Here is a 21,303-nt window from a genome sequence, read left to right on the forward strand (position 1 = left end):
CCAGAACACACTACAGACAAACACCAGAACACACTACAGTCAAACACCAGAACAAACTACAGACAAACACCAGAACACACTACAGACAAACACCAGACCACACTACAGACAAACACCAGACCACACTACAGACAAACACCAGAACACACTACAGACAAACACCAGACCACACTACAGACAAACACCAGAACAAACTACAAACACCAGAACACACTACAGACAAACACCAGAACACACTACAGACAAACACCAGAACACACTACAGACAAACACCAGAACACACTACAGACAAACACCAGAACAACCTACAGACAGACACCAGAACACACTACAGACAAACACCAGAACAAACTACAAACACCAGAACACACTACAGACAAACACCAGAACACACTACAGACAAACACCAGAACAAACTACAGACAAACACCAGAACAAACTACAGACAGACACCAGAACACACTACAGACAAACACCAGAACACACTACAAACACCAGAACACACTACAGACAAACACCAGAACACACTACAGACAAACACCAGAACACACTACAGACAAACACCAGAACAAACTACAGACAGACACCAGATCACACTACAGACAAACACCAGAACAAACTACAGACAAACACCAGAACAAACTACAGACAAACACCAGACCACACTACAGACAAACACCAGAACAAACTACAGACAAACACCAGACCACACTACAGACAGACACCAGAACAAACTATAGACAAACACCAGACCACACTACAGACAGACACCAGAACACACTACAGACAAACACCAGAACACACTACAGACAGACACCAGACCACACTACAGACAAACACCAGATCACACTACAGACAAACACCAGAACAAACTACAGACAGACACCAGAACACACTACAGACAAACACCAGAACACACTACAGACAAACACCAGACCACACTACAGACAAGCATGTGTTTTTCACTTAGAAGGTGCTATAATAGGATATGTAGCAGTGTAACTGTAGCTCCATGCAGCCCCATGCCCCTGACTGACTGACTGAAGCAAGGTAGAGCCTGCCTGCTGTTTAAGCACTGTGTGGCTGGTGGTCGGACTAAATCATCAGCCTCACTCTCACAGGGGAAGAGGAGGAGGAACTGTCTTACTCTCACAGGGTGAGAGGAGGAGGAACTGTCTTACTCTCACAGGGGAAGAGGAGGAGGAACTGTCTTACTCTCACAGGGGGAGAGGAGGAGGAACTGTCTTACTCTCACAGGGGAAGAGGAGGAGGAACTGTCTTACTCTCACAGGGGAAGAGGAGGAGGAACTGTCTTACTCTCACAGGGGAAGAGGAGGAGGAACTGTCTTACTCTCACAGGGGGAGAGGAGGAGGAACTGTCTTACTCTCACAGGGGAAGAGGAGGAGGAACTGTCTTACTCTAACAGGGGAAGAGGAGGAGGAACTGTCTTACTCTCACAGGGGAAGAGGAGGAGGAACTCTCTTACTCTCACAGGGGAAGAGGAGGAGGAACTGTCTTACTCTCACAGGGGAAGAGGAGGAGGAACTGTCACTCTCACAGGGGAAGAGGAGGAGGAACTGTCTTATTCTCACAGGGGAAGAAGAACAAGAGAGAAGAGAAACAACAGGGAAAATACAGATGTAATTCTCCTGTAACAGCAGAGTGGAGGGGAACTATGTTTTCTGCTTTTTGGTCAACCACCACTATTTCCCAAAATAAATGTCAAAGGTCCCACTTCCTCTTCAGTGTAACTGTGTCTGTTATTGGGCAGGAGGACAGATCATATCCTAAATGTTACAAACAAACCTAGTCTACCCCACGACAGACAAAAGCCAGGATGTGAACAGCATACTGTAGGCAGTAGGCCTTTAACACTTGTACCCTCAGGAGAGTGCAGTGCAGTCTTGTAATAATCAGGTCAAGAACTGGAGACCCAGATTAAGATCCACCCCCTTTCATAGTGAAAGTCAAAGTGATCATCAGTTAAATGCTGGGTCTTATATATCAGGGAATTTTGTGTGATGAAGAAATAAAATCCTGCTTGGGCTATTAGATAGTCACTCAGTAAATATTGACTAACCGAGTAGAGCACAGACAGACCATTTGCATGCAAATGTGTGGAACCATTAGAATATGGTTCACTTTGCTGCATGTTATGGCCGTTTCGCCGTGGTGACTTTCGAAAGCACTTAGATTTCATCCTTGATGCAAATTTTCGACAAAATTAAGACTGTCAGCAACAGGTTGCGCGGCTTAAGAATGGGAGGAAACTGCTTAGCCGTCGATATAAGAAGCGGAATTGCTTAGTTTGAGAATAATACTCCTACAATAGATATCTAACAGAGAGTGTGTGGCTTTCTCTACTGGAATGTGGCTAAGATGGCTATAAGACATTTCAGCATGGTTTGTCATAATCATCTTCAGGTCAAATCCTTTTTAACTGCTACCGATTACTGGAAAGGAGCAGGAAGTTAAGTGAGAAGGTGATAACTAAGTGCAGCGAGAGCAGTGAACACGTGGCGACACACACTCACACACATACACACAGACAAACACACACACGCACACACAGACATTTCCTCACTATCAGAGAGTACCATCAGACCATTTTACGTCTCTTCTCATCCACTGTCGTTTGATTCTGTCCATGTTTGCAGTGGGTGTCTGCGATTCTATGTGTGTGTATGTAGACTATGTACACGTGCATGAATGTGTGCATCGGAAAGTATCGGAGCAGAAGCAATGGAAGCTGGTCAGCTCTGACTACGCTGTTTAACAGTGTAGTGTAGAGTAGAGTGTCTGTCCATTAAAGATGTGTTATAAAGGTTTTTGGATAATTTCAGCGAGTAGTTTTGAAAGTAGCGCTCACGAGCCAAAACGGGTCCCCGAAAATTTAGCACAATTGTGTACAACGTTATACATTTCGTATGATATGTAACGTCCTGCAAAAAGGGACATACATTTTTGTTTGCAATTTGTACGATACGTTACGAATGTGTAACTGCTTCAGACATAAGCCTTACAACCAGCCTGCCAGCCAGTCACACTGCAGACACCAGACTGCCAACCAGCCATCCATCCAAGCCTCTAACCCGTCCCTGCCCCCATCCTAATCTGTTCTCATGTGTTCCCTGTCTGCCTCATAACCTAAGATTGACAGTGGCACCTCCCTTCCCTCCTGCCCTGATCTCTGCTCCCTGATCCCCTGCTCTGGCCTCACTGTCCTCTATCCTCCGTCCTCTACCCTGGCCCCATGGCCACCTGACCCCTTAAAGTGGAACTGAAAGCGTTTTACAACATGAAATCTTATTCAGATCTGTTCATATACACTCCCAGCAAGCACTTTTCACGTTTTCTTACTTTCATAGAATGTTTGGGAATTACGTATAGTAAGGCATTTGTGAAAATTCTAGAGCAAAATAGAGTGGGACAATTAATAGACATTGCAGTAAATAAAACCTAATAAAAACGTGTCAGTCTTGTCCAGGACCGGACTCTACACAGACCGGTGTGCAATAGCCAATCAGAGCCACAGTAGGCCTATATGCAAATAATGATGCTGCCACCACCATGCTTCACCGTAGGGATGGTGCCAGGTTTCCTCCAGACGTGACGCTTGGCATTCAGGCCAAAGAGTTCAATATTGGTTTCATCAGACCAGAGAATCTTGTTTCTCATGGTCTGAGAGTCTTCAGGTGCCTTCTGGAAAACTCCAAGTGGGCTGTCATGTGCCTTTTACTGAGGAGTGGCTTCCGTCTGGCCACTCTACAATAAAGGCCTGATTGGTGGAGTGCTGCAGAGATGGTTGTCCTTCTGAAAAGCTCTCCCATCTCCAGAGAGGAACTCTGGTGCTCTGTCAGAGTGACCATTGAGTTCATGGTCACCTCCCTGACCAAGGCCCTTCTCCCCCGATTGCTCAGGAAATGTCTTGGTGGTTCCAAACTTCTTCCATTTAAGAATGATGGAGGCCACTGTGTTCTTGGGGACCTTCAAAGCTGCAGAATATTTTTGGTACCATTCCCCAGATCTGTGCCTCGACACAATCCTGTCTTGGAGCTCTACGGGCAATTCCTTCGACCTCATGGTTGGTTTTTGCTCTGTCAACTGTGGGACCTTATATAGACTGGTGTGTGGCTTTCGAAATCATGCCCAATCAATTGAATTTACCACAGCTGGACTCCAACCAAGTTGTAGAAACATCTCAAGCATGATAAATGTTAACAGGATGCACCTGAGCTCAATTTCGAGTCTCATGGCAAAGGCTCTGAATACTTATGTAAATAAGGTATTTCTGTATTTTAGTTTTTCTAAATTTGTAAAAATGTCTACAAACTTGTTTTGGCTTTGTCATTATGGGGTATTGTGTGTAGATTGATGAGGAATTTTGTTTATTTAATACATTCTAGAATAAGGCTGTAACATAACAACATTTGGAAAAAGTCAAGGGGTCTGAATACTTTCCGAAGGCACTGTGTAGTGTATAAGCTAGCCTATTAGCAGGGTTGGGTAGGTTACTTTCTAAATGTAAAACATTACAGTTACTAGTTACCTGTCCAAAATTGTAATCAGTAAATTAACTTTTGGATTACTCACACTCAGTAACGTAATCTGATTACATTCAGCTACTTTTAGATTACTTCCCCCTTAAGTGGAATTCGTAGAAGACAAAAATGTATGTTACCAATTGAACAACATTTATTGAGGGATAAATCAATGTTAAAGTTTACATAGCTGGCCATATATGGATGTTACATTTTACTCATTGGGATGGTTATGTACAGTAGGCTTCTTCTAACCGCTTTCTACTACATATAATAATACGATTAAATGATATCTTTACATTAAAAACCAAAGTCTATCAGAATTCCAGTCATTCCAATAAATGTTATACCCCTTGATCTTCAAGAACAGAACTTGGAAATATGGAAGTATAGATTAGCCAAATTGTTTTACCTGAGCATGACCCCAAAACTAAGGATTTATTAGCCAGCCCTACTCTGTTCTTTATGATTTTGTTGTCATGGAGGACTGATTGGGCTATTCGACTTTAAAAATAAATGCTGCATTCATGGAATGGCATGAAAAACGAATGCCATATGCTGCATTTGCTATAGCCCTATTGTTTACCTTTTTGTTGGATAATATGCAGCTGTTTAAAGGGCAAATCCACAGATGAAACAATAACAAAACGACCGCCCCGCATTTGTTTTGGTAAAAAGTTGAGGGATGGGCCTGGAGAAATGTAACCACTCTCAGATTTAAAAAAGAGCTATGTATGCAAGGACAGCCCATCCATGATATCAAAATTATTGTTTTAACCATGTTATGAGGCTATACAGTGTTTGTTTACATTTACAATGTTTACAAACATTGGAGAAAAATAAGCTCATGAGGCATTCATAAGTTATATTCTTCAAGAATCAATGTATATATATATATATATATATATATATATATATATATATATATATATATATACACATATAGATGGGTATAAGACATTTCAGAAAATGGATGTAGCAACTATCTATCAAAAGAGTGCAAGTTTGAGCATGTGTCCATTAGGCCTATAGGTTTTTATCAGCATGAATTAGATTGAGCAATAAAAACTCCGCTTTTATTCCATAGTCTTGGATCTACATTCTGCAGCTGTTGCAAGAGCACATTTTTCACTGGCTGTTCACTGGTTTCAAAAACAATGTATAGGCAGTTTAAACTTCTTGAATTCAACCATTATTGGGTTCAAATACCCATTTAGATTGGTGAACAGCCGTCCACAACAACCACAATCCGTAAGGCGCAAATAGGTACATGAGAGAGCAGCAGTGTGATTCACATCAATGCGCTATGTACTGTAGATATCAATAATAAGTGATATCAGTATCGCGATAGACTACACCACTGCTGTCATCCTTACCCCCAAGCGTTTATTCAAGTTGGATAATCTTTGGATGCCGACAGCAGTCGCACCATTGGAAGACATAGTTTGGACTGTAACCTACAAAAGCCTATTCCTGCTCTTTTTCCACAATCCATCAAACACATTTGGTGTGTCATCATAGTGGTCTCTGAATTATGGTCAGACTCGCTCAGGTTGAACAAATTTAAACTTGCGCCTTTTTTCAATGCTGATTTGAATGTCATTGAGAAAACAGAAGTGTAAAATATTTTTGGGGACATTCCCAGCCTTAGTTACATTCGTCCATTTTTGTCCAAAATATTGAGTCATTGAAAGTGAAACAGTGTATCTTGAATGGCTGGAGGCAGCAAACAATGTAACAGACCATCTGTGATTTACAACCTGATAGTAATATTTATTGGACTACCAAGAAATGTATTGGTGAATTATCTATACTGAACAAAAATATAAACGTAACATGCAACAATTTAAAAAATGTTACTGAGTTACAGTTCATATAAGGAAATCAGTCATTTGAAATTAATTCATTAGGTCCTATTCTATGGATTTAACATGACTGGGAATACAGATAAGGATCTGTTGGTCACAGATACAGTCGTGGCCAAAACTTTTGAGAATGACACAAATATTAATTTTCACAGAGTTTGCTGCTTCAGTGTCTTTAGAATTTTTTGTCAGATGTTTTTGTTACTATGGAATACTGAAGTATAATTACAAGCATTTCATAAGTGTCAAAGGCTTTTATTGACAATTACATGAAGTTGATGCAAAGAGTCAATATTTGCAGTGTTGACCCTTCTTTTTCAAGACCTCTGCAATCCGCCCTGGCATGCTGTCAATTAACTTCTGGGCCACATCCTGACTGATGGCAGCCCATTCTTGCATAATCAATACTTGGAGTTTGTCAGAATTTGTGGGTTTTTGTTTGTCCCCCCGCCTCTTGAGGATTGACCACAAGATCTCAATGGGATTAAGGTCTGGGGAGTTTCCTGGCCATAGACCCAAAATATCGATGTTTTGTTCCCCGAGCCACTTAGTTATCACTTTTGCCTTATGGCAAGGTGCTCCATCATGCTGGAAATGGCATTGTTCGTCACCAAACTGTTCCTGGATGGTTGGGATAAGTTGCTCTCGGAGGATGTGTTAGTACCATTCTTTATACATGGCTCTGTTCTTAGGCAAAATTGTGAGTGAGCCCACTCCCTTAGCTGAGAAGCAACCCCACACATGAATGGTCTCAGGATGCTTTACCGTTGGCATGACACAGGACAATCTTACTGGCAGCAATATCCTTGCCTGTGAAGCCCTTTTTGTGCAAAGCAATGATGACGGCACGTCTTTCCTTGCAGGTAACCATGGTTGACAGAGGAAGAACAATGATTCCAAGCACCACCCTCCTTTTGAAGCTTCCAGTCTGTTATTCAAACTCAGTCAGCATGACAGAGTGATCTCCAGCCTTGTCCTCGTCAACACTCACACCTGTGTTAACGAGAGATTCACTGACATGATGTCAGCTGGTCCTTTTGTGGCAGGGTTGAAATGCAGTGGAAATGTTTTTTGGGGATTCAGTTCATTTGCATGGCAAAGAGGGACTTTGCAATTAATTGCAATTCATCTGATCACTCTTCATAACATACGGGAGTATATGCAAATTGTCATAATACAAACTGAGGCAGCAGACTTTGTGAACATTTATATTTGTGTCATTCTCAAAACTTTTGGCCACGACTGCACATAAAAAAAAAGGTAGGTGCGTGGATCAGAAAACCAGTCAGTATCTGGTATGACCACCATTTGTCTCATGCAGCATGACACATTTCCTCGCATAGAGTTGATCAGACTGTTGATTGTGACCTGTGGAATGTTGTCCCACTCCTATTGAATGGCTGTGCGAAAGTTGCTGGATATTGGCGGGAACTGGAATATGCTGTCGTGCACGTCCATCCAGAGCATCCCAAACATGCTCAATGGGTGACATGTTTGGTGAGTATGCAGACCATGGAATAACTGGGACCTTTTCAGCTCGCAGAAATTGTGTACAGATCCTTGCTGAAACATTAGGCGATGACCACGGATGAATAGCACAACAATGGGCCTCAGGATCTCCTCATGGTATCTCTGTGCATTCAAATAGCCATCGATAAAATGCAATTGTGGTTGTTGTCCATAGTTTATGCCTGCCCATATCATAAACCCACCGTCACCATGGGGCACTCTGTTTACAACGTTGACATCAGCAAACCGCTCGCCCACAACGCCATACACATGGTCTGTGGTTATGAGGCCAGTTAGACGTTCAATTAAATTCTCTAAAACAACATTGGAGCCAGCTTATGGTAGAGAAATGAACATTAAATTCTCTGGCAACAGCTCTGGTGGACATTCCTGCAGTCAGCATGCCAATTGTCCCATCTGCCCCATCGGTGGCATTGTGTTGTGTGACAAAACTGCACATTTTAGAGTGGCCTTTTATTGTCCCCAGCACAAGGTTTAACAATCATGCTGTTTAATCAGCTACTTGATATGCCACACATGTCAGGTGGATGGATTATCTTGGAAAAGGAGAAATGCTCACTAAAAGGGATGTAAACAAATTTGTTCGCAAAATTTGAGAGAAATAAGCTTTTTTTTAATGGAATTGTATTTCTTTATTTCAGTTCATGTAACATAGGACCAACACTTTACATGTTATATTTTTATTCACTGTATTTTAGTCAGGCATTGAACTGCATTCATCTATTCTGCCAACAATGCCTTACTCTACGTCATGGAATTTTGAGTCAAATATAACCTATTTTTAAAACCTGGTTTTGTAGCATAAACTGGGAATTTGATACTTTTTTCTGATATTATGATTGTCTGTTTCTTTCAAATCTGCAAAGCAGTTAAAAACCTGTCAGTTCCACTTTCACCCATGACAATGACCTGCTTCAGACCATTGTTCTCTATGCGCTGTCCTTTACTGTAGCCGAGTCAGCTGTTCCATATGCTCTGTCCTGCTTCACTAGTCTCATCTCATCTTCCTTCACTGTAAATGACAATAACAGTTATGGTCAATATAATACCTGCGCTAGGGTTAGTGTTTTGTATTTGTATTCATTATGGATCCCCATTAGATTCTGCCAAAGCAGCAGCTACTCTTCCTGGGGTCCAGCAAAATTAAGGCAGTTTATACAATTTTAAAAACATTACAATACATTCACAGATTTCACAACACACTGTGTGCCCTCAGGCCCCTACTCCACCACTACCACATATCTACAGTACTAAATCAATGTGTATATATAGTGCGTATGTTATTGTGTGTGTGTGTGTGTGTGTGTGTGTGTGTGTGTGTGTGTGTGTGTGTGTGTGTGTGTGTGTGTGTGTGTGTGTGTGTGTGTGTGTGTGTGTGTGTGTGTGTGTGCCAATGAGGAAGGTAGGGAAATGACAATAACAGTCATGGTCAATGTAATACCCGGACTAGGGTTAGTGTTTTGAGGAAGGTAGGGAAAGAGATAATACCAGGGCTAGGGTTAGTGTTTTGAGGAAGGTAGGGAAAGAGATAATACCCGGACTAGGGTTATTGTTTTGAGGAAGGTAGGGAAAGAGATAATACCAGGACTAGGGTTATTGTTTTGAGGAAGGTAGGGAAAGAGATAATACCAGGGCTAGGGTTATTGTTTTGAGGAAGGTAGGGAAAGAGATAATACCAGGACTAGGGTTATTGTTTTGAGGAAGGTAGGGAAAGAGATAATACCCAGACTAGGGTTATTGTTTTGAGGAAGGTAGGGAAAGAGATAATACCCGGACTAGGGTTATTGTTTTGAGGAAGGTAGGGAAAGAGATAATACCAGGGCTAGGGTTATTGTTTTGAGGAAGGTAGGGAAAGAGATAATACCAGGGCTAGGGTTATTGTTTTGAGGAAGGTAGGGAAAGAGATAATACCAGGGCTAGGGTTATTGTTTTGAGGAAGGTAGGGAAAGAGATAATACCAGGGCTAGGGTTATTGTTTTGAGGAAGGTAGGGAAAGAGATAATACCAGGGCTAGGGTTAGTGTTTTGAGGAAGGTAGGGAAAGAGATAATACCCAGACTAGGGTTATTGTTTTGAGGAAGGTAGGGAAAGAGATAATACCAGGGCTAGGGTTATTGTTTTGAGGAAGGTAGGGAAAGAGATAATACCAGGGCTAGGGTTAGTGTTTTGAGGAAGGTAGGGAAAGAGAAGACATGTGAAGACATGTGGAGTCTCCACACAGAGCAGACCAGAGCAGAGTAGGGCCACAGCTAGAGCCCCGGCCTTACAGCGCATGTTTCACACCCAGCAAGCAGAAGTCAGATTTAGCACCAGCATACAAGCCACAGACACAACAGTACCTCCCTCACCCCACCCTTTCTCCTCCCTTTCCTCCTCTCCTGTCCTTTCCTCAAAGACACCACAGTACCCTTCGTCTCCTCCCTCCCACTCCAGACTGCTCCTGCTGCAAAACAAACCCATTGGCTAGCGGATTATCCTAATACTGCATGTCTAGTGGTGTGTTTACACACAATCATTCACTGGGCGGAGGGCGGGAGTGTTCCGGTTGGTGCACCAGCACAATACCTGCTGACAGCCAACCTTAATAGCCCACAGAGCAAAGAGCAAACTGCAGACCACACACACACACTTCCTCCTACCTGCCACTCTTGTCCTGCTCTCTCTGTTCACAAGTGTGTGTGTTTGGGTATGTGTGTGCATGTGTGAGTGTGTGAGTGCATTTCCATATGTGATGACTCACAGCCAGTTGAGTGAGCAGCAGGTGCTGCAGCTGACAGTTAACCGACTCTCTGTGTGCACTACCCTGCTCCACTCTACAAAGACACACTGACAAACTGGATCTCTACCTCCAGCCCTCCTCCTCTGGTCCCCTGCCATCGCGGCAAGATGAGCCTCCACATCTGGTTCTCCAGAGACCACAAGACGCTCCTGTCATTAAGTGTGTCACTCGTAAAGACAAAATGGCATCTTTAAAGGTGGAATGACAGTTTTACAGGTGCAGCCAGGACCATGTGAGTTAATGGAGGGACAAATGAGACATGTTGCCACATTAACACACAGCCCTATCAAAAGATGACACGACTCAGATGGATGACTGTCAGGCCTGGGGCGGAGAGGGGAGACCAGCTGCTGGCTAACGGACAAACAGACAGACAGACAGATGGACAGGCAGACAGACAAGACAAAGGCAGGCAGGCGGGCAGACACAAACACACGGCGTCTAAACAGAACGGAACCCTGCTTTCATCACAGAGAGGAAACTTAAAGAGGCAGGTTAATAATTAGGCAGAGCCTTGTGCAGAGTCACATCCACAAACTAACAACCTGTTGTTGGGACACTAACTAGTGACATGGCATAATGGAATGTCAGGGTGTGTGTGTGTGTGTGTGTGTGTGTGTGTGTGTGTGTGTGTGTGTGTGTGTGTGTGTGTGTGTGTGTGTGTGTGTGTGTGTGTGTGTGTGTGTGTAGTGGGGAATTTCCATCTTAATGACAGAGTGGGTTGTCTACAGGTGACATATAGATTAGCTGTCACAGTGGTCAATGATTGAGCGAGACCCACCTAACTGAGAAAAGAAGGGCAAGGTAGCTCCCTATGTCCCATCATCATGTCATCTATCACTCCCCCATATCACCCATTCTGTACTCCACACCCAACAGTCCATAGTGAATTCTGGGACATCCTGTTTGTCTTTTGTTCTATCCTCTCTTGATCACTTCTTTCATCATTCTATCTATCAAGTTGAAGGAACTGCCTTTCTACCATCTATCTCTCCCCCTCTCTCTCTCTTTCTCTCTTCCCCTCCCTCTCTCTCTCTCTCTTCCCCACCCTCTCTCTCTTCCCCATCCCTCTCTCTCTCTCACTCTCCCCCTCTCTCACTCTCCCCCTCCCTCCCTTTCTCTCCCTCTCCCTCAACTGACTTTCACTGAGTTCTTGCCTCTACAAGTTGAGAGCAGAAGAATGTGCTAGTCTGAAGAGAATGAAGGAGAGCCATCACAAATTAATTAATGTCTGCAGCCAAGTGCACTGGGCGTCAGTCATGCAGTTAGGCAGGCACAGACGGGCATGAAATATCAAGTGCACGCTGTGCTGGAGAGGAGAGACGAGGGGTGAGAGGAGGAGTTAACGGAGAGAGAGAGGCCTCTCAAGCGGTGAGGACGGTAGTCCAACATGGGAATAACACAGGACAGTCATCAGGCAAAACAAGACAGTGACACTCTCTATCTCTCAGTCAGTGAGTGTGTGTGTGTGTTTCACATGACTGCAGTAAGTAAGTGGTGAGAAAGGCATTACCCATGCTGCTGTACTTTGATCACTGTCACATGAGAGTTTACATGACAAAAATAATTCCAGAAGAGGTGAATCGTTATTCAGGGTCAGCTTGAGTCCATCTGGGAAGCAGTATTTTCACTGCTGATTTCACATAAAAGCCATGATTATACCATTGTAGTTTCACACACACATACAGTGGGGGAAAAAAGTATTTGATCCCCTGCTGATTTTGTATGTTTGCCCACTGATAAAGAAAGGATCAGCCTATAATTTTAATGGTAGGTTTATTTGAACAGTGAGAGACAGAATAACAACAAAAATATCCAGGAAAACGCATGTCAAAAATTTTATAAATTGATTAGCATTTTAATGACGGAAATAAGTATTTGACCCCCTCTCAATCAGAAAGATTTCTGGCTCCCAGGTGTCTTTTATACAGGTAACGAGCTGAGATTAGGAGCACACTCTTAAAGGGAGTGCTCCTAACCGCAGCTTGTTACCTGTATAAAAGACACCTGTCCACAGAAGCAATCAATCAGATTCCAAACTCTCCACCATGGCCAAGACCAAAGAGATCTCCAAGGATGTCAGGGACAAGATTGTAGACCTACACAAGGCTGGAATGGGTTACAAGACCATCACCAAGCAGCTTGGTGAGAAGGTGACAACAGTTGGTGCGATTATTCGCAAATGGAAGAAACACAAAAGAACTGTCAATCTCCCTCGGCCTGGGGCTCCATGCAAGATCTCACCTCGTGGCGTTGCAATGATCATGAGAACGGTGAGGAATCAGCCCAGAACTACACGGGAGGATCTTGTCAATGATCTCAAGGCAGCTGGGACCATAGTCACCAAGAAAACAATTGGTAACACACTACGCCGTGAAGGACTTAAATCCTGCAGCGCCCGCAAGGTCCCCCTGCTCAAGAATACATATACATGCCCGTCTGAAGTTTGCCAATGAACATCTGAATGATTCAGAGGACAACTGGTGAAAGTGTTGTGGTCAGATGAGACCAAAATGGAGCTCTTTGGCATCAACTCAACTCGCCGTGTTTGGAGGAGGAGGAATGCTGCCTATGACCCCAAGAACACCATCTCCACCGTCAAACATGGAGGTGGAAACATTATGCTTTGGGGGTGTTTTTCTGCTAAGGGGACAGGACAACTTCACCGCATCAAAGGGACGATGGACGGGGCCATGTACCGTCAAATCTTGGGTGAGAACCTCCTTCCCTCAGCCAGGGCATTGAAAATGGGTTGTGGATGGGTATTCCAGCATGACAATGACCAAAAACACACGGCCAAGGCAACTAAGGAGTGGTTCAAGAAGAAGCACATTAAGGTCCTGGAGTGGCCTAGTCAGTCTCCAGACCTTAATCCCATAGAAAATCTGTGGAGGGAGCTGAAGGTTCGAGTTGCCAAATGTCAGCCTCGAAACCTTAATGATTTAGAGTAGATCTGCAAAGAGGAGTGGGACAAAATCCCTCCTGAGATGTGTGCAAACCTGGTGGCCAACTACAACAAACGTCTGACTTCTTTGATTGCCAACAAGGGTTTTGCCACCAAGTACTAAGTCATGTTTTGCAGAGGGGTCAAATACTTATTTCCCTCATTAAAAGGCAAATCATTTTATAACATTTTTGACATGCGTTTATCTGTATTTTTTTGTTGTTATTCTGTCTCTCACTGTTCATATAAACCTACCATTAAAATTATAGACTGATCATTTCTTTGTAAGTGGGCAAACGTACAAAATCAGCAGGGGATCAAATACTTTTTTCACCCACTGTATACACACAAACATAACAACGATTCACCTCTTCTGGAATTGTTTTTGTCATGTAAACTCTCATGTGACAGTGATCAAAGTACAGCAGCATGGGTAATGCCTTTCTCACCACTCACTTACTGCAGTCATGTGAAACACACACACACACACACACACACACACACACACACACACACACACACACACACACACACACACACACACACACACACACACACACACACACTTTCTCTTGACCAAGCCTTCCTCTGTAATCCAACCATGCCGGTTATAGGAGACAAATGCTGATATATTCAGTCCATAATTAATATGTTCACTCCCATCGGCAGCTTAACCGCAATTGATTTTTCAATCTGTTTACCGTTAGCTCTGCACTGCTGCCATATCATCAGATGTACTCCTCTCTCTCTCTCTCACACACACACACACACACACACACACACACACACACACACACACACACACACACACACACACACACACACACACACACACACACACACACACACACACACACTCCTTTCTTTCACCTTTGGTCACCCTTATTCTTCTCATTTTGACTGCTCATGAATTTATTCATTTTATTACTCTGCCGTTTTTTAAGTCATGCCCCCCTCCGTCCTTGACTGTTCCTAAATAAGTCTATATAACACACTGCCTCCTGACAGTAGGGCCTGCTCCGCTCTGTCCTTGACTTTTCCTAAATAAGTCTATATAACACACTGCCTCCTGACAGTAGGGCCTGCTCCGCTCTGTCCTTGACTGTTCCTAAATAAGTCTATATAACACACTGCCTCCTGACAGTAGGGCCTGCTCCGCTCCGTCCTTGACTTTTCCTAAATAAGTCTATATAACACACTGCCTCCTGACAGTAGGGCCTGCTCCGCTCTGTCCTTGACTTTTCCTAAATAAGTCTATATAACACACTGCCTCCTGACAGTAGGGCCTGCTCCGCTCCGTCCTTGACTTTTCCTAAATAAGCCTATATAACACACTGCCTCCTGACAGTAGGGCCTGCTCCGCTCCGTCCTTGACTTTTCCTAAATAAGCCTATATAACACACTGCCTCCTGACCGACAGTTGAAAGCACATTGTCCAACTGATATTCACCCGGATAATTGCCTCGAACCTAAACTATACCGAAACTAATTTCACACATAAAACAACAGATTAAATGATTTAATTAAAGTATTATGGGGAGACAAAGGGAGTACGGGTGAGTTGATGAGTGAGGGGAAGCAAACGATGCATAATTATGTAATCACCAATTGTGAATGAAGAACAGAGCGGGCCATTCTATTGGTATTGATCCATTCTAAATCTAATCTTCAGATGGTATGTACCCTATATCAGTCCACCGAACCAAAGTAGTCTTATCAGTCTACTCCGACCTACTTGGAGTAGGCTACTTAGTGAGAGCGTGTGTAATTGTACATGCTGAACGGCTTTCAATTTCTGGGAAAATATCCACATCGGCAGCAGGTGAGCCAGTGTCGAAGAACGTGGTGATGAGGCTTGTGGAACCTTGCGTTGGCAATGGGAGAAATGTCACCATGGACAATGTCTTCACTTCACTGTCATTGGCGAACAAGTTGCTTCCAAAGAAAACAAGTCCGCCGGCACCATGAACAAAGTGAGACGGGAGCTCCCTCCCTCAGTGCAAAATAAGGCACCTGCACAGCCATTGTACTCCATAACGACAAGACGACGGGACACAACAAGAGGAAACCGGAGACGATTACGTATTACAACCAAACAAAGGTATGTCAAAGTGTGTCAAGCAAGTGAAAGGTACGAATATTGAGTCAACTGTTGACTCAAATATTGAGACAAGTGGATAACAGCTAAATGAAATCCAACTGATGCCATTGCGTGAAGACGCACAGAAGCACGTGCTGACTTATTTTGACTGCTGTCATACCCACAAAGTTCATTAGAACGCCATTATTGCGTTTGTGCTGCGTTTCACTATTTAGGTTACTGATGTTTTCATCATTTGACCGCGAGTCTTGACTGTGCGTCTTGGTAGTTGGGGTATTTGTATTTATTTTGTCGTTATAAAAATAAACTGTTACCGTAATACAGCACATAGGCGTTCTGTTTCATAGTTGTAACAATGGCAATCCATTAATAAAATTGTTTGAATACTTGAAAAAAAAAAGTTTGTTTTTACATGTAGCCTGTAGTAACATAAACTAATGAAAATGCTATTGTGCTATTTGAAATCAAATAAAAATAGTATTCTAAAGTTACCCAAGGCCTTCATAAACACAACTAAATGATTGTATTTGCGATAGCATATATGAAATGTATTGATTGCACTGTTAGAATGTTGCAGTCGGAATGACTGCTCATTAGCTTGAAGGGGGAGAGGGGGTCCGTCGAGGCCCAAGGGTTCTCGTGTTAATCTGTCTTTTTGTACTCCCCAGTGTTTCCTCAATTCTCAACTGTACATTTTTATTCAGATCCATCGATCCATTCATTATTCATATCCATTCACTATCCCTCTTTTCTTCTTACCTGTGTAAATAGGCCTCTCCTGAAGCAGCAGCGTCTATGTACAGTGCATTCAGAAAGTATTCAAACTCATTGACTTTTTCCACATTTTGTTAAGTTACAGTCTTATTAAAAAACTGATTAAACATTTTTTTTGTTCATAAATCTACACACAATACCCCATAATGACAAAGTGAAAACAGGTTTTCAGAAATTTTTGCAAATGCATTAAAACTAAAAACAGAAATACCTTATTTACATAAGTATTCAGACTCAAGATTAAGCTCAGGTGCATCCTGTTTCCATTGATCATCCTTGAGACATTTCTACAACTTGATTGGAGTCCACCTGTGGGCAGTGGCGGTTCTAGACCATTTCAACTGGGGGGGGGCAAGCTGGGGCCAGTTGTACTGTTAGAGGGGCCAGTTACATTAGACGTTATTGTTGTCATATCGTTTTCTTCACTGCATTGCAGGCATTAGCAGGCAAAAGACCATGTTCCGCATTGCCACTGTCTAATAACGGATGTAAAAAAAAGAACGATAGCAAAAATGTGTTATGTAAAAATGATTTCATACTCCACATTTAGGGGGGCCACAAGGGGGTCCAAAATTGTTGTCACAGGGGCACTGGCCCCCCGTGCCCCCCCCCCCAGAACCGCTAGTGCCTGTGGTAAATTCAATAGATTGTACATGATTTGGAAAGGCACACACCTGTCTATATAAGGTCCCACAGTTGACTGTGGATGTCAGAGCATGCATAGTCAAAACCAAGCCAATGTGTGTGTGTGTGTGTGTATGTATGTATGTATGTATGTATGTATGTATGTATGTATGTATGTATGTATGTATGTATGTATGTATGTATGTATGTATGTATGTATGTATGTATGTATGTATGTATGTATGTATGTATGTATGTGTGTGCATGCATATGCATGTGTCTGTGTGTAAAACAATATTCCCCCTCTGCTCTCAGACACACAGGAGTCTAAATTCTAACTGTGTTTACATCGGAGTGGATCTGATATGGTTGAGGCTCACCCTGACAGAACACGCCACGACCCGGGTGCAGGAAGAAGGTCGAGAGGAGAGAACAGGCTGGCCTCTCAACACAGAACTCAAGAGCTGCCGGGGAAATTCCATCTGAGCACTCAACGACATGGCTGCTCTATTTTCACCACAGGTGCTCTAGCTGTGTGAAGCCTGAACTTACACCAGACATGATATCCAAGGCATATACTGTCTGTAGGCTATATTGTGTGAGAGTGAATAGCTGGCCTGTAGTGCATACTGTACGTGAAGTCTGAACTTTTACTAGACATGCTTCTTAAGACTATTAAGTGCCATCAGAGATTCTGGAGGCTGGCTAGTCTATTCTATAGTGAGAGTGAACAGTGCAGCTGAGGTGAATACATCTGTGAAGTCTGAACCTGGTTGTTTCCTATGAAACGATAGCAGAGCTTCTGCGCGCTCTGTATGTTATGTGAGAGTGAACAGCGCAGCTGAGTTGAGTGGAGGACAAATCCAATTAGAGTTTTAATTTAATTGCAGCTTGAGATCAGGGTGAGTGTATCAAAGAAGGCACAAGGGAGAGGAGAAGCAAAGTCTGAATGAGCAGGGCTGCAGAATGTGGTGAGAAATTCAATGGGTTGAGTTGATGATTGTATGGTTCAATCAGTTGGTGCTCGATTGTATAGGTCTACATTCTAATGGGAGAATACATGCCTCCTTGACCTGCATGGGCCATCACTGGTCAATCACACATTCCAAAGACGGGCATGTAACCTTACAAACATCATGGTACTGGCAATCTTTCTCCTATAGTCAAAAGTAGTGCACTATATAGGGAATAGGGTGGCTATCGAGATACATCCCATGTTGGATTTGATTAATTACTTGAGGCATGTTAGATGAGGCATGTCGAAGCTTCCCTTTCTGAAAGTTAAAGAAGGAGAATCCAGCTAATGGATTTAGAGTGTCAGTGGCAAGTGAACATTCACAGCCAAGATAATTGCTGAGCAAATATTCTCCAGACCCAGATAATCCATGTAAATTCTCCCTGCCTTTCTCTCTGTTTTATGATGATAATTCCCCTCAGAGATGGGGAGAAAGCAGAGTGAAATGACTTTCTCTAAAGTAATCTCTCTTTCTCTCTCTATCCAGCATGTCTGCATATTTAGCAGCTCAATGCAAAGTAACCGCAATCTTTTGGGTGGTTTTCTGGACCTAATCTGTTAAATTCCTAGACCAAAACTAATCCTCAAACAGCATGTTGGAAACGAAAGGCAAACAAGCCAAGCCTTGCTGATACTGAGTTGACGGTCTGATCTGGACTAGGCGGTCTCTCCTGAGACTGAACACAGACAGTAGCCTCATTTAGGAGGAGTGATTCTCATATCACTGATTAGCTTGGTCAATAACTACAGTAGTAGGCTATAACTGACTATTAACCAACTATTATACCTTTGCTTCTTCAAGCAGATATCAATGTCACTCTGTTAGCTACATCAGGGCCAATGCTAATGGAATAGACTAGAGGAAGATGCAGACGTTGTTATTGTGTTATATTACACATGTCCTTGTAGCAACAGGCATGCCTTGTTGAGTGAACTTTGATCACTCAACACAGACAGTTTATAACCGTGTAACCTGATTGTCTGTCTGCTGGCACTGGTGGTGAGAGTTAGTGAGGTCTGTCTCCCCTACAACTATCTGTCATCTGGGATGATCATTGACGGGGTTGTATCCTACTGAAGTGGATATGATGTGGGTTGTGGTTGCAGAGATCAGATGAATGCTCTCCATCGTTCCAAAAAAGGCTGTTTGGTATCACATTCACTGCTGATAATGAACACTCCTTACTATGGTATGCACTATAAAAGTAAATTATGGTGATGAGGAGGAGGAGGGCGATAAGGAAGATAATGAGGAGGAAGAGGTGGGAGTTATTGAATCATAGCCTATGCATTATGATTGTAAACTATGATAATCTAAAATGTTGTTACAACACTATTATTACACAGTTATTACTACAAACATGTCATCCAAGTTGCAAGTAGCTTTAAAACTGAGGTTAGGACCCATTTGGTCCACACTGGTGAGTAACAGGTGTAAAACACATTTAGAAAGAGTTCAGTGAATAAAACTGAGAGTCAACATTACACAGACTCAAGTTGCTTGCTGCATGTTGCTACCTAATTGTCAGCCAGTCTCTTACCTCCAAAAAGGTGAGGCGAAAGGTGTGCTGGTAATGATCCAATCAACAACCGGGGACCCCCTTGCCCACTGCTGGACCTGTCCCTCTCTGTCTCCTCCGGGGTGCTGCTGCCAGACTCCTGCGAGCTGTAGGCTCCACTGCTGTTGGGGATGTTGATGCCTGACTGGGGTCTTGGCCCTGACCCTCCAGAACTGCCTCCCACGGACCTCGTCCTGGGGCCAATGTGTTGACTGGAGGTCGCTGTGGTTCCCGAGGCCCCGTGAGCCGACTGGCCGTACGCGTGATAGCTCATTGCCATGGCTGCAGTCCTACCGTTCCCATTGCTGGTAGTAGAGGTGCTCGAAGGTAGATCCGAGCCCGAGTAAGCCCTGGTCCGTCCGTTAGCGGCTGGGCTGCTCTGCTTAGCCCCCATGTCGTTCGCTGGTGCCAACACACGTCGACAGATTTACCCTGAATTATTAAAGGGCTCGTGCAGCACGGTGGCGGTCAGTGAGTGTGCCACATTTAAAACGCAAAGGGACACAAGTACACGACCACCCAGTCCAGTACAGTGTTTAAAAGAAAAATACCAAAAATGGAAATTATACGTCGTTACGACCACAATGACAGATTGAAAATGTCAATGAATAAAAGTAACTGACAGCGATGCAAAACTGCGGTTTGGAAAGCTGTCCTTTCGGTGTGTTAAAAACAAAGTAAATACGCTTGACATTAAAACTTTGCGAATAGTTCAGAACATGTCACGACCATAATCCAGAATAAGTAGTTGTTGCCATTTTGCAGTTATCGCATTTTTCCTCGTCCCGGTTGCTTGTTTTGGATTAATATGCTTTGACTTGTTTTCTGAATAATGACAGTCCGCCATATGTCCTCTCTATCATACGAAAGTGAAGAGCCACGCTCCCCACGCTTCCTTGTTAACCGACCGCAGGCAGTCACAGTGAAACTATTATAATGTAGGAGGAAGTGATGGAGGGAAGGGGATGACAGAAACAGCAGAGCAGAAACGACAATAGCGGGTACGGGCCTCCGTGCGCACAGCACTGAGCACTGACTTGGTTGCCGAGTGAGTCGAGTTTGGAGGCGGATCCTCTGTCTTTGTGCGTCAGGTTACGTCAGCACCAGCAGTGCACAAGCCAAGCGACATCAATAACAAGAGCAAGCCTCACTCAGGAGTGGCAAGTCTGGGCAATAGGATAAAGGACAGTGGGAAAGGACTGAGGATACTTTTAGTACCTGTTAAATTATACGCATTTGTTGCTGGAAACAAGCCACAAATAGATCTAGGCAAACCTGCAAACTCAATTATGGTTCATGCCCCTCTTATAAAACATAATAAACCATAGACTCTAGGAATAAACTGATAAACTACAGTTTCAAGAATCCATTCACATGCAGGACATTCAATTATTTTTGGCGACATTTATTGCATAGGCCTACAGCCATACTTATCTAGAATATTAGGTCAGATGTAACCCAGTTAAGAAATGACTGTCATGTAACCTACAAAGGGTTAATCCAGGATCAAAATAACCTATGCCACAACATTTTGCATATCATTGTCTGGAACATGTAAAACATTATACAAT

The 21,303-nt window shown here is 43.3% G+C and overlaps 1 protein-coding gene across 1 annotated transcript in view; it reads right to left on the bottom strand.

The window, feature by feature from the left end:
- LOC106605512 (E3 ubiquitin-protein ligase znrf2) overlaps window positions 1-20,799 on the bottom strand; it is a 106,042-nt gene extending 85,243 nt beyond the window's left edge. The window contains exon 1 of the mRNA XM_014201252.2: window positions 19,715-20,799. Within this exon, the coding sequence (XP_014056727.1) occupies window positions 19,715-20,126 (412 nt within the window). The 5' untranslated portion in view covers window positions 20,127-20,799. The remainder of the gene's footprint in view (window positions 1-19,714) is intronic.
- Window positions 20,800-21,303: the final 504 nt, after the last annotated feature.

The sequence above is a fragment of the Salmo salar genome, chromosome ssa05 (genome assembly GCF_905237065.1).
Source record: "Salmo salar chromosome ssa05, Ssal_v3.1, whole genome shotgun sequence".
Taxonomy (NCBI): domain Eukaryota; kingdom Metazoa; phylum Chordata; class Actinopteri; order Salmoniformes; family Salmonidae; genus Salmo; species Salmo salar.